We start from the raw sequence: 14,142 nt of genomic DNA, 5'->3' as shown, positions 1-14,142 counted from the left end.
ATTTGACATCAAAACACGTATTATATTTTAGAGTAGTTATATCTATGTCAAAAAGTATTTATTGGATCAAATCTAATGGATTTAGACTTAACCGATCCAATCTAATTATTTATTGGATATTTGATTTTTTTTTTTTCATTCGATCCAATCGGATCGAATTAAGTCATCTGATTCGATCCAATTAATATATTAGATTGGATCGGTTCCAACTATTAGATGCATTAACTAGTTTTTATTAGATTGAATTGGATCCATCAAATCCATTTTAGCTATGTTGAGAATCATGGAGTTTCATCTCAAAACCAATTGGCAATGAGTGGAGTAGTCCATGTTCTTATATGTGGTTCAATACTTTTACATTTAATCTATGTGGGACAATGTTCTCCAATAAACTACCATTTAAGTTGATTTCATTAAAAAGAAAAATATATATATAAAAAACATAATTTAAAACTTAATAATCCAACATACATAATAAATAATAGTTTAGTCAAATCTAATTCTCACAATCCCATAATAAAACTGCCAAAAAAATGAATTTATTCAATACGCACAACCAATTTTATTAGCGTTTAGGAACATGAGAATCAATAATTTAGAGCTAAGGTTTTTATTCTTTAATCTCATGTGTCAAATATATAGTAAATTAATTACTATATTTTTTTTTAAATAAAATATGTTAAATATATAAAATTATAAATGTATTTAAAAAATATATAAATATAATTAGATGGCCATTAGATGATAATTGGATCGGTTCAGTTTAGTTTGGCTATCCATGTAATATTCGCTAACTCAGAAAGGGTATTTTTGTAATTTTTTTAGCTGAGAGTATTTTTATTATTTTACATATTTATGGGTTTAAATATGTATGAGGTTTTTGTGATGATATAATATTTGATTTTTATTGGCATGTGCATAATGCCTAATAAATATATATATCTCGGTATTATTAAATGAATATGAGATTTGGTTTGATTTTGGTACATATTATTATTAGCGGGAATAATAATAATAATGATATATGTTAACTTATAATAGTATAATAATATTTGTGATTATTATTTTTAGTACCAATATTATTATAGTGTTAAAGAGAATATAATTAACACAATTATTATTATTATTATTATTATTATTATTATTATTATTATTATTATTATTATTATGATCGTTGTTGTTGTTGTTTTGTACGTAATGCATATATGCATATATAGGATGATGTATAATCGTACCGTCATAGGCGGACCCACATTGTATCGAGGGGGGGCAGTCGCCCTCCCTGAAAAAAAAAATCGAGAAAAAAATGTATATGTATTTTAATTAGTTACAACATATATTTGTATTAAAAGATGATATTTATAGATATAATAGTAACCTTGGTGTAATGGTTAAGGTAGTTGGTAAATAGGTTAGAGGGTAAAGGTTCAAACCCCACTAACTACACTTTATATTTTCTTTTTAAATTTATTTACGCCCCCCCTCACTTCAAATTCTGGGTCCGCCACTGCGTACCGTAACAACTGAGATTTTTGTAAAATGAGAATCGTTCCACTTCAATTCAAAGTTATCTCTTTCCTTGGGTTTAAACACTATAGAAATTAGATTTTGAGCTCAGATTTGGTACGCTAAAACATAGAACGAGAGAGAGAGAGAGAGAGAGAGAGAGGGAGTACGTATACGGTGTATACGATATACCGAAATTTTTTCGTTCTTCAAGTGGATTGCAACCTAGGTGAAAGTGGGGGTTTGGGATCACTTATATACGACCTAAGGAAGCTTTTTAACGTGGTATGAGGGTCGGAGGTCCCTGTTTCGAGTTTCGCCATTGTTGAAGCTTCGAAGGTGCGACTTGAAACGGACATGAATTTGAATGTGTTTAAGCTTGTTCTTGGGTCAAAGGAGGTTATATATGAGTGCATGGGACCCTAAGAATTGTTTTTGACGTAAGAAAACGAAGCTTTAACGTCTAAAACAAAGTACCAATATTTTGACTCCATTAAAGACGGTATACCGCCAACGAAGGAGACGACTCCGATCTGCCAACTTGGACCTCTTTTCTTGGGTTGATCTTGATCGTTTTGAGGTCTTGAGTACTGTGTAGAGCTTTCCCAATCGAAAGGACGTGTCAAGAGCAATCGGGGACAAAGTTACACTTTCCCGGCAAAGAAACCGACGAGAACACTGGTGACCACGTTCTGAGCATTTCTGAGGTGTTTTTCTTAAATATTTTTGTAGATTTTGATTCCTTATTTTATTCTAAGGTGCTTGGTGAAGTTTCATAATTTTCTGAATTTATTCGGAATTATTGTGAATTATTTAGTTTATTTCATAAATTAATTATGAAAAATACTTAGGTTGCTCAGAAAAATCTAGGTTTATTTTATATGATGGGCTATGATATATAAACTGTGATAAAATTGATAGATTGAATTTTCAAGCGATTATGTATTTTTTTCATTTTAATTATGAAAAATACCTAGGTTGCTTAGAAAATTCAAATTAATTTATTTGTGGCTTAGTACAGAATATAAACTGTGTTAGAATAGTTAGATTCAGTTTTTAATCATTTTTGGTATTTTTCATGAATTCACTTAGTTAATACTTAAATTAATTATGAAAAATAGTTAAGTGTTGTTAAAATAGTAAAATATAATTTTGTAACACCATTTACTGTCTATGATATAAAGTGAAAGAGGTTTTATTAGTTGCTGTATGTATTTATTATAATTAATTGTAATTAATTAACTCTTTATTTGGGTTTTAATTAGAATAAATAGTATTTTAGTAAAATTTTACGTAAAAAGGTGTTGTATGAATTCATGTTTTACGTTAATAATATTTATTTGAGTACATGCAATATGTTTGTGTGAATCAAAATAATAAATGCTTATGTATGGTGTGTCATGCAAGTGAAATTGACCTATGTGTTACGTATTTTTACGTAAGTTTCTGTATGAGTTTAGAGATTCATACTTAAATGTATTTTGAGTGTATTGTTGTGTTAATGAATGTTTAGGATCTTGTTCTCAACAAGAAAATTCGTTGAGGTGCTCGAGCAAGTGTGGTCTTAACAACTGAGGTAAGAAGAGTGGGCATCTATGCACAGGGTATATGTTTATGCATACAACTTGGGTTGGTTTGCTATTTAAATTGATTATGTGTTGTGATGATCTCCTTACATTTTTTAGCATCGTTAGCATGAGAATAGTATTAGGGTCTTGCTGCTTGTGTGAGCATAACACTTGCAGGTTATAACTTTATCATGGGTGAGTACAACTTATGGTAATTGATTGTCCTGTTGGATGGCAAGTGTGAGAATAACACAAGGCAGGGCAGGTTACCTCATGTCTGATCAATGTGAGTGTATAGTTGATTATCGTATGTGAGTATAATGTGCGGTATGAGACTTGATTTATGCATGTGAGAACAACATGCGTTGTGAATATATTTATGGAATGTGAATTATTGTTGATTAATATTAAGAGTAACTTATGTCAAGTATCTAGTTAGGAGGATTATGTCCAACATAGCTCTTCTTACTGGGCGTTAGCTCACGGGTACTCTATGTGCAGGTAAGGGTAAGGCTAAGCAGTGAGATTGAAGAGCTCGAGGCGTGGACTGCATGTTAGGGGGCTGGCGCAGTATTTTGCTTTTAATGTTTTTAAATGTTAAACATTGCGGAACCGTTATTTTGATTTAACTAAATGTTTTTAAATGTTTTTAACTAAAAGTATTTTGTTTTAAACAGTGAAATATCATGCTTAGATAGTTTTCAATAAAGAAGTATTTTATTGTCTCTATCTTATTAAATTGTTTTATACGGACTATCCTAATGTAGGGTTGTACAAAAAAAATTGTAAACCGCCCAAGCCGAATAACTCGCCCAAACCGAACCGAAAAAACCGATAAAAATTACAAACTGAAATGACCCGAAAAACTTACAACCCGCCCAATTAAACCGAATAACCCGACCAACCCGACTTTGGCTTTTTTTTTTTTTTTTACTTTTTACTTTTTATTATATGTAACATAAATGATTAATATAAAATTATATACTTAATTGTTAGTTTTAAAGTCATATATATTGTGTTGTGCTTTGGTAGAATTTGATATTTTTAATTTATCTTTTTAATTTTTATTGACTTTGAAACCAAAAAAAAAAAAAAAAATTTGCCTGTTTAGGCGGGTTAACCTGACCAAACTGCCTAAACCGTTGGTCGATTTACATTTTTTTTAAAAAAAAAAAATTGGGCAGGTTGCACTTACATTTTAGCAACTCGAACTTTAGATTGGGTTAGAAAATATATAGGATAAACCGTCCAAACCGACCGATGTACAATCCTAATCCGGCCTATGTGACATCTCGGGAAATCGGGGTGTTACAATCCATTAGACTGGATATCCTATCTAACAACCGATCCGATTCGATTAAATTTTTAAAATTTACATTTAATCTCATCTAATTATGATTAGATATCTAATTCTAGTGGATTAATTAAAATTGAATCGATAAATTATAATTTAATTAAATGACCTTCTGCACACCATAATTACATCTAAACACACCATGTAAATATTTCCCACCGAATTTTCAAATTTGATAATGAACATTAAATTCAAATTATTAATGGACCCATATTTGGTAAGGTTTTTAACACTACTGCAATATACAGCCAAGCCATCATTAATATGGGAATAGTGTCATCAATTTATTATATTGTACTGAAATTTTAATATCTTGGTATAATTTTTTCTTTTTTTTTTTTAATTATTAGATGGTATTATAGTAAAATTTTAAAATATTATTTACTTTCAAACCCCAAAAAAAATATTTTTATATATTTATTTTCATTGATTTTTTGAACATTTTATTTTATTAATTACAACAAATATAATTGTTTAAAAAAGATAATTACAGTAAATACAAAACAAGTAAATATATTACTAGAATAATTAAAGAAAATAAAATACATTTTTTTTTTCTGTTTACACTTTTTGAATAAACCTTATAGTATTTATTTTGTTAAAAATAATCTTTTGAATTTATGTTTCACCTATGTGAGTTATAAAAAAATTAGAAAGTGATAATTTTTATATTACACCCAATAAAATAATAATTACACTCTAATATTTTTTTAAAAAAATAAGCTTAAAATAATACTTTTAATATTTTTTTTTTTCACAATTTTCTTCTCATAATATTTTGTGTTAATTTTAATACTTATTTTAATTTTACTTTTATATTTTTTTTTAAAAAAATCATGTGTAATTTTTTTCTAATAATATTTCACATAATTTTTTATTTTATTTTTTTTATAGTATTTGATATAAAATATCTTTGTTTGATAGATATATTTTTTAAGAATATAAATTGAAAAAAAATAACTAATATAATTAAATATGTATTTTATGTAAAATAAAAATTATTAAAATTTAGTATATTTATAAATTTTTAGAGTACAAATAAAATTAATGTAAGTTAATCGTTTATATATTATATTAGTACCAGATTCTCTCAGAATTTCACAATAAAACTCTAAGGTGTCGTTTGGTTGGAAAGAATGAAAATATAAGAATAGGAATGAGAATGGGAATGGAATTGAATAAAATTTAAAATATATACAAAAAATTAATAAAAAAATTATTAAATTTTTTCAAATCTTGCATTGGAATGGTCTTTCTTTCTATTTCAAAATGGAATAGTCATTCTATCAAAATTGTGGAAAGGCCATTCCATTGGAATGATATTTCATGGTTTAAAATGCAACTAAATAAAGGAATAGGATGAAAATTATTTTCTTTCCATTCTATTCTATTTCATTACCTCCAACCAAACGCCGCCTAAATTCATAGATGAGATTAGTACCAGAGTAAGTAAATTATTTAGTTGCTTGCACTCTTCATTTTTTATTTATTATTTTTTATCTTTTGAAAAATAAAAAATAAATTTATATTAAAAATAAAATGTGATTTGTGATAGTATATTTTTTATGTACATCATATCATATGCTCAATCACAAAGCTTGGGTAAGTACAACTACCAATAATAAAAGTTGAACAAAACATGACCAATAAATTATTATCTATTTTCCAAAATCATATTCTATAAAACTGTTTTTACTTTTCAATTTTTTAATTAAGAATCTAAACTTTAAAAACAAAAATAAAATCACTTTCAAAATGTTTTTAAACAGTTTTTTTTAATCAATATTTTAGATTTCGACTCCAACTTAGATCTTGAAAACCGAACCTAGACCTAGCCCCAGACTTGGACCCGCCCCCGGTCCCGATCTTAGACCTGACCTCAAACCTGACTTAAATAAAAATAAAAATAATATTTACAAAACACAATTTTGTGTTTTGTTTTTGAAATTGAAAAACAAAAGTGATTATAAAACACATTTTTATTTTACAAAAAACAAAATTTAAAAAACAAAAAATTTACTTTTATTTTTATGATTAGAAAATTTGAAAATAAAAGTATTACCAAACGCCACCTTAGTTGCTTGCACTCTTCATTTTTTTTTTTTATCTTTTGAAAAATAAAAAATAAAGGTATATTAAAAATAGTCATTTGTGATAGTATATTATTTTATATAATATCATATGCTCAATCACAATGCTTGGGTAGTACAACTACCAATAATAAAGCTTGAAAAAAAACATGGCCAACATATTATTATCCATTTATGGATTGATGTATCCATATAATTGTAAATTGTAATTGATGGAAGGGGCATATAAGTCAATAACGAAAATAGTTCGATGAAATTTTCGTAATTATGAAAATTTTGAAAAAAAATGTATAGTAGTTATTGGAGGTAATGAAATGGAAAGAAAATAATTTTTATTCCATATTTTTGTTTGGTTGCATTTAAAATCATTGGAATACCATTCCGATGGAATGACATTTCTATCATTTTGGTAGAATGCTATTCTATTTTAAAATAGAAAGAAAGACCATTCCAATGCAAGATTTGAGAAAATTTAATAATTTTTTTTTATCAATTTTTTTATACATTTTAAATTTTATTCCATTCCATTCCTATTTCAATTCCCACTCCTATTACTATTCTTATATTTTCATTCCTCCCAACTAAATGCCACTTAGATCTCGTTTAGTTAAATTTCTACTTTTACTTATAGCGAGAATTAGAAGTATAAATTTTAATTTATTTTTACTGTTTGGATAATTATTGTAAAAATATTAATTTTGTAAAAAATACTTTTAATTAGGAAAATAGTCATTTTTATATTTTTAAAATGTTTAGATATCATTGAAAAACAATTTTTTGTGAGTAAATTAAAAATTATGTAATTTATTTTAGTTTTGAAAATAGCTTCTCAAAAGTTATTTCGAAAGAAACTAGACTTTTAAATTATGTTTAGATATTTTTTTTTTCAATTTTGTTAGTTGTGCTGACAACTTTTAATAATGGGAAGGTGTTTGCTCAGTGTGATGGGGTGTTGTTGAAGACGTTATAGCTTTATTGTCTAAATTTTCGAGGGTAGTTTTGTTTCATGTGGCTCGCGATTAGTTTTATGCAGCTCATGGTTTCGCAAAATATGCCTTTCAATTAAATAATAAGCTATCCTGGTTCGAGGAGGTTCCATCGCCAATTGTAGTTTGTTGCTTTGTTAATCATGTGTGACTCTGTTCACCACGTGGAAAAAAAGTAATATTTTTGTTGATTTTTTACACATTTATATTAAAATAAAGTTAATTTTACTCTTAGTGTATTAGAGTATAATTGTAAAATTTTGACCAAATATAATATAAACTTATTTTTTGAGCCAAATTTAACACAAAATTTACATCATTCATTAGAGATGGTTTAACAAATCAAATAACTCATATCAAATAAATATATTTTGCTTAAAATATCTCACATTTTATACTATCAAAAGAGTAAGCTTAAGTCTTAAATCTCAAATCTTGAATCTTAATTTTTATCTCACATTTTTATCTATTGTTGGTCTTCATGTTGCCTTATTAGCATTGTTACTTGATGGCTCTCCAACATTGGTGTGTATTGTGTAATTACTCTCTTTTTTAGATTTTGTTAATTGTTGTGATGATTCTTTTTGAATTGCTTAATGTTGATTTTTCTACGTTTAAAAGTGAGAAATGAAAGAACTGTTATAATGTTCTCCCTTCAAGTTTTTATTGGGCTTTTACATTCACGGAATGATGGTTCTTATATATAAGTATGTCACTCTAGCTGCTTCTTGGAATGACGACTGATCCTACAGACCAAAGATGAGCTATCAGAAAATAAGATGCACCTTGTTGATATAAATAGTACCAATTAATCTATTTAAGTCCTATTTGATTGTGTAATTTTATACTTACACAGTTTTAGAATCATTAAACAGTTAATCTTGGTGCTATATTATTTTTGCTTGCCTTTCTAAGCATTATGGCATATGGGCATTCACTATACAAAATCAATAGGAAAATTTGATGTTTATCTTCTTTCTTATCTTTTCATTTCCCAATAAGCCTTGTAAGAGAACCAGAATATTAATTGAGGGACCGGAATATTAATTGAGGGACCTTTTGTTTCAATGGAAATATTATATTACTTTTCATACTCTAATGAAAAAAGTCCACAACACTCTGCCTATAAGTATAGAATCTATTTTTATTCATACTCAAATAAATACTCTTATTAAAATTTACTTTCTACATGCCAAAAGGCCAAAAGGATTGCCAAATTAATCAAATTCCAATGTCAATTGAAAGAAACAATGTTGAAGAAGATGAAAGTTTCTTCTATGCAGTTGAACTAAGAAGCTCAGTTGTGTTGCCAATGTCCTTGTATGCCACAATTGAGCTTGGTGTTTTCGAAATACTAGCAAAAGCCGGCGATGGAGCTAAGCTCTCATCTTCAGACATTGCTAGTCATTTGCCAACCGAAAACCCAGATGCACCAATGATGTTGGACCGCATCCTCACACTTCTGGCTAGCCACTCTGTGCTCGATTGTGTTGTGGTTGGTGAGGGCTCAAGTATGCGAAAACTCTATAGCCTATCTCCAGTCTCAAAACATTTTTTACCTAAAGAAGATGGCGTTTCATCTCATGCCTTAATGAAATTGGGACTCGATAAGATTTCCTTGGAAAGTTGGTATAAAATTCTATATTTCTACTCGTATTTTGTATTGTTTTATCCTTGACAAATAGAGTTAGAGTGAGGATTTTATGATAATAATAAAATAATATATTTTTTAGGTTCGAGTTGAAAAACGCAGTTCTTGAAGGAGGGACAGCATTCAAAAGGGCTCACGGAATGAATGTGTTTGAGTATGGAAAATCAGATCCAAGATTTGGTGAAGTATTTAACTCAGCAATGTACAATCAAGCCAAAATTGTTACCAAGAAAATAATTGAGTCTTACAAGGGGTTTGAGAATAATATTAAGACATTAGTAGATGTTGGTGGAGGCTTTGGAGTCACAGTTAGCTTAATTGTTTCAAAATATCCTCAAATTAAGGCTATTAATTTTGACTTACCTCATGTCATCAAAAATGCACCTACTTATCCAGGTATAAATAAATTGGATTGAAATATTATTTATTTATGGTTCATACTATTTTGGATCTTGTGTTTTATAAAAATTACTGATTAGACCTTCTATTTTGTTAAATTACAAAATATACCCCATTTTTTAATTTTGGATCTTAATAGTACAAATATATAGGACATTGAGCTTAATTTTTTATAATTATAACCAACTTAAAGATAATTCCTATCACGAATAAATGTAGAAAATGTAATCAGTTTTGTCATAATACTTCTAGATCATATTATTATTAAATTTTATTTTGACAAAAAATCAGTTCAGAGTACTATTTTAAAAAATAAAAGGTTTAATTTGTCATTTAACAAAATAAAAAGTTCAATCAATAATTTTTACAAAACATAAGAACCATAATTTAAAAAATTAGCAAAAATAATAATTATGATTTTAATCAATGCTAATTATATGTATTGGTGCAGGTGTTGAACATGTGGGAGGAGATATGTTTGAAAAGATTCCAAATGGTGATGCCATTTTCATGAAGGTTGAATTTCTAAATTTTTTGTTAATTAATTTTAGAGGTTTTTTTACTAAGCAATTTTTTTCTTGTATTTTTACGGAAATTCACATAGCAATCAACGGAGCAATCTAAATCACAAATAAAATCTATATAGAAATTACCAAAGTAATCACTAGAGCGATCTAAACCGTAAATTTGAAAAATAAAAAGTTAAAAACTGGTATATGAAGTAATTTCCTTTAATTTTTTTTAAGAAAATAAAAAATAAAAAAGAAATTGTATGATATATTTGTGTATAAGTTTATTTGAGTTACAAAATTAATTTGGGAGGTAAATTATTATTAGCTATATATAATTATTATATTTTTACAGATTTAATAGATAAGATTTTTTTTTTTTGTTTGGAGGGCTATATGCTCCTACTCATCGAGTGGCTTTCTCACTGTGCATGGTAGTATTTTTTTAGCTAATTACATCTGATTAAAATCGATAAAAAAAAAAAAAACTATAACAACATAATTGAATTTAGTATTTCGATGAATATATTTTTGAGAAATTTTCAAAAATACTATTTTTTTTTATTTTATGGCTTAAAATTTTTAATTACAAAAATGCGCTTATAAAGTTTTAAATTACAAAAATACACTTTGTTCAGTAAAAAACAAAAAAAAAAAATAACGAAAAATTAATCTCACGACAACTATAAATCAACTAAAAAGAACATCATGACAACTATAAAACAAATAAAAAATAGTATATTATTTTTGCTGAAGAGATATTTTTGTAAATAAAAAAGTTCAAACAGTAAAAATGAAATTTTTTCGGTGTTGATATATTTTTAAATTTTTTTGATTTATTATGTAAATTTTATTTATTTTAATTTTGTAGTGGATACTTCATGATTGGAATGATGAGGATTGTGTGAAAATATTGAAGAAGTGTTATGAAGCTATTCCAAGCAATGGAAAGGTTATTGTTGTTGATATGGTTGTTCCAATAATGGCAGAGACTACTCATAAAGCTAAGAGTATTTTTCAGTTAGATTTGGTTATGTTAAGTCAAAATCCAGGAGGCAAAGAGAGAAACCAACATGAATTTCAGGCAATAGCAAATGCTGCTGGATTTAGTACTATCAACTTTGCATGTTCTATTGAAAATGTTAAGGTTATAGAGTTCATTAAGTAATTAGTATACGAAAAGAGTTAATTACAACTTTCTGTTATAATTTCTTTCTTAATCTCTACGTCCGAAATACTTATTGGAATACTTTTTTAATTTTTTTTTTCGTATGACAATGTTCGTTATAGTTACAATATTACCTTTTTAAATTTTTGAAAAATTTCGAATAGTTTACAGTGTCAAAAACATGGTAAATTGAAATATCAAAAACTTTGTTCTCGATACTGTAAACTATTCAAAATTTACAGGGATAATACTTTGACTGTAACGAACATTGTCATATAGAAAAAAAATTAAAAATATTTTAACATGTACTTTCGAATGCAGAGATTGAGAAAAAAATTGTAAAATGTGGTTGTAATTAATTTATATATTCGTGTCCTTTCAATTATAGACAATGAATTAATTGATATTTCAATAATGTTGGTGGCAACGAATTTGTATTTTGTGATAAAATATTTTTTTTTATTTTGTTAAGCGTTCAGCAAATGTAGTGGTTCATGCTTTTACAAGAGCTTCTAGTTTATATCCTAAATGTAATTTCAGTATGGGGAATGTCCTAACTGAGCTGCTATCATGTTTGGTAGCAGAATTTGAAGTTTAATAAAGCTTATGAATATTCATTAAAAAAAAAATAATATGTCTTTCATAAAAATTAATTACAAATGTGCCCTATAAAGTTTCTAGAAATTCTTTTAAAAAATTAGTAGCTAAGTTGAGGAAAATTGTGCTTCAAACTGTTCTAAGCAGAAATTCCAGATGGTACCAATCGAAATTCTGTTTGGTTAGTTTTTGAAAAATACCGAATTTCATATTTTCGTTATAACTTTTTACTCGGGTGTCCGTTTTAGACATTCTATACAATGTTTCAAAGCTTGTGAAGAGCTCTACAGTGTGAGGCATTTTATTTCAGGGTATTTTTACCACAAGGTTTGGTAGAAAATCCAAGATTATTTTATGTGAATATTAGGCAGTATTTTGGAATTAATACTTATTGATTTGCCTTTATTGTGATATAGGATCGAGATTGTCGGGTATTTCTCCACTTGAGTTGGCCAACCTGTATGAATCTGGATTTAGGATAAGAAAAGTATTTTGTACTACATAGCATGTTATGTTGAGATATGATTATTATCGTTTGTGAATAGATTGATATCGAGATTAAGATACGATGATTACCATTATGTAATGTAAAATAAGTTGTCTTATTAGACAATGATAAAAAAAAGGTTCTCTTATTAGACAACGATGTAAAGATTATTTGATTAGGCAATGATAAAAGAGTTGTCTTATTAGGCAACAATATTTGGATACCGAAGGGTTAGTATTAAAAGTGTCATGACTATAAATAGAAAATGTTTTCAAGTTTCCTACTTATCGATTGTTTAATTAGACAGTGACAGAAATATATGGATGTAGGTTAGGACATCGACTTATCTAATCAGGCAATGTGATATATAGATGTCAAGCTAGGGCATCGACTTGCCTGATTATGTAATGTGATATATGGGTGCCAAGTTAGGGCACTGACTTGGCTTATTAGACAAGGTTATATATGGATGCCAGATTAGCACATCGTCTTGCCTTATTAGGCAATGAGATTTATGAATAGTGGAGAATGATTTTCAAATTGTCGAATTTAACAACGACAGTACACTTGATTATAAATTTTAAATATCAAGATGATTTTATTAAACAACGGTAAGTACATTAGTATGCCAAGTGAGGCATTAGAATTACTTTGCTGAAAAAATATTGAGAATGATTACTTTATAAAGTAACAACTATAGTAACAATCATTAGACTGGTAATTGTATATAAATGTATATCTTTATATTAACTTTCATTATGTTTGTAAATTTGTATTGACTTAAATTTAAATATATAAGTATGTATGATTATTTAATTTTGATGATGTGAGTTTACTTGTTGGTATTGTATAGTGAATTATATAATTATTGTTATTACTTTTCTTAATGAGTCCTTGTGACTCACGGGTGCTATGTGGTGCAAGTAATAGGTAGAGACGTTTGGACAACCATGAGTTAGGAATCTTCTCCAGCAAGTGCACATATTAGCTTATCGGGCAAGTGGTGTCGAGTTTTCAGGAATTGTATTTCAAATGTTTTGAACTTTTATATGTATTTTTATGATAATAATGTAATGGCATGTCTTGTAATATTTTAAATAGGGGATCCCCAATCATAGAAAAGGGACTATGCCATGATTTTTTTATTTAGATTACTTAGTAAAATTTTATTAAATCACATTTTATCCAATTGCTAGTTTATTATCATAAAATAGTTTATAAACATACACATGTGGTGTTCCTATAGATTAAGGCATTACAAAATTACTCTTAGTTGAATTGGATCCGTGGGTGGCTGCTCGACTTGTTGTTGGCGACCTGGGTTCTGATTCTACCGGTCTCAAAGATCTAGAACGTTACGATTCAAGTGCTCGCACAAGTCCAGTTATCTACGGTTTAAATGTTCACGTAGATCAGGGTCGTGTCGCCTTTCATGTCTTCGTTCGTAATTGCTAATTGACCTCATTATAGAGTAACTCTCAGATTGATACCTCTGAGAATTACTTATGCTTTCTTGATCATATTGATAGTGGAAACGTGTACCTGCCCCACACCATGTTCATCCTTCACGTGCATGGGTTCTAGTTGATCTGCTCTGCTCATGAGTCCTTGATCTCGACCCACTGGTATCAGTGCTTGAGCCTATTTCCTGGGGTTTTTATCACACTGGCCTTCGTCTCCAAAATAGATTTGACACATGTCCTCTACTTAAGTAGGTATATGTGTTGTCTCTATCGTTTTGGATTGGCCTTCGCGAATGTCGTGGTCGACCTATCACATGTCGATTGCCTACACCCCTCACATCGTCCTGAGCGAACCCTTGATCCC

The 14,142-nt window shown here is 28.1% G+C and overlaps 1 protein-coding gene across 1 annotated transcript; it reads left to right on the top strand.

The window, feature by feature from the left end:
- Nucleotides 1-8,617: 8,617 nt before the first annotated feature.
- Nucleotides 8,618-11,860, top strand: LOC115697697 (caffeic acid 3-O-methyltransferase). Its single transcript, XM_030624792.2, has 4 exons — nt 8,618-9,133; nt 9,238-9,551; nt 10,006-10,070; nt 10,935-11,860. The coding sequence occupies exons 1-4, from the start codon at nt 8,694-8,696 to the stop codon at nt 11,229-11,231; spliced, it is 1,116 nt and encodes a 371-aa protein (XP_030480652.2). The 5' UTR covers nt 8,618-8,693; the 3' UTR covers nt 11,232-11,860.
- The last annotated feature ends 2,282 nt before the right edge of the window (nt 11,861-14,142 follow it).

The sequence above is a fragment of the Cannabis sativa genome, chromosome 7 (genome assembly GCF_029168945.1).
Source record: "Cannabis sativa cultivar Pink pepper isolate KNU-18-1 chromosome 7, ASM2916894v1, whole genome shotgun sequence".
Lineage (NCBI taxonomy): Eukaryota > Viridiplantae > Streptophyta > Magnoliopsida > Rosales > Cannabaceae > Cannabis > Cannabis sativa.
The sequence above is the reverse complement of the archived record's forward strand: the minus strand, read 5'-3'. Positions and strand labels throughout refer to the sequence as shown.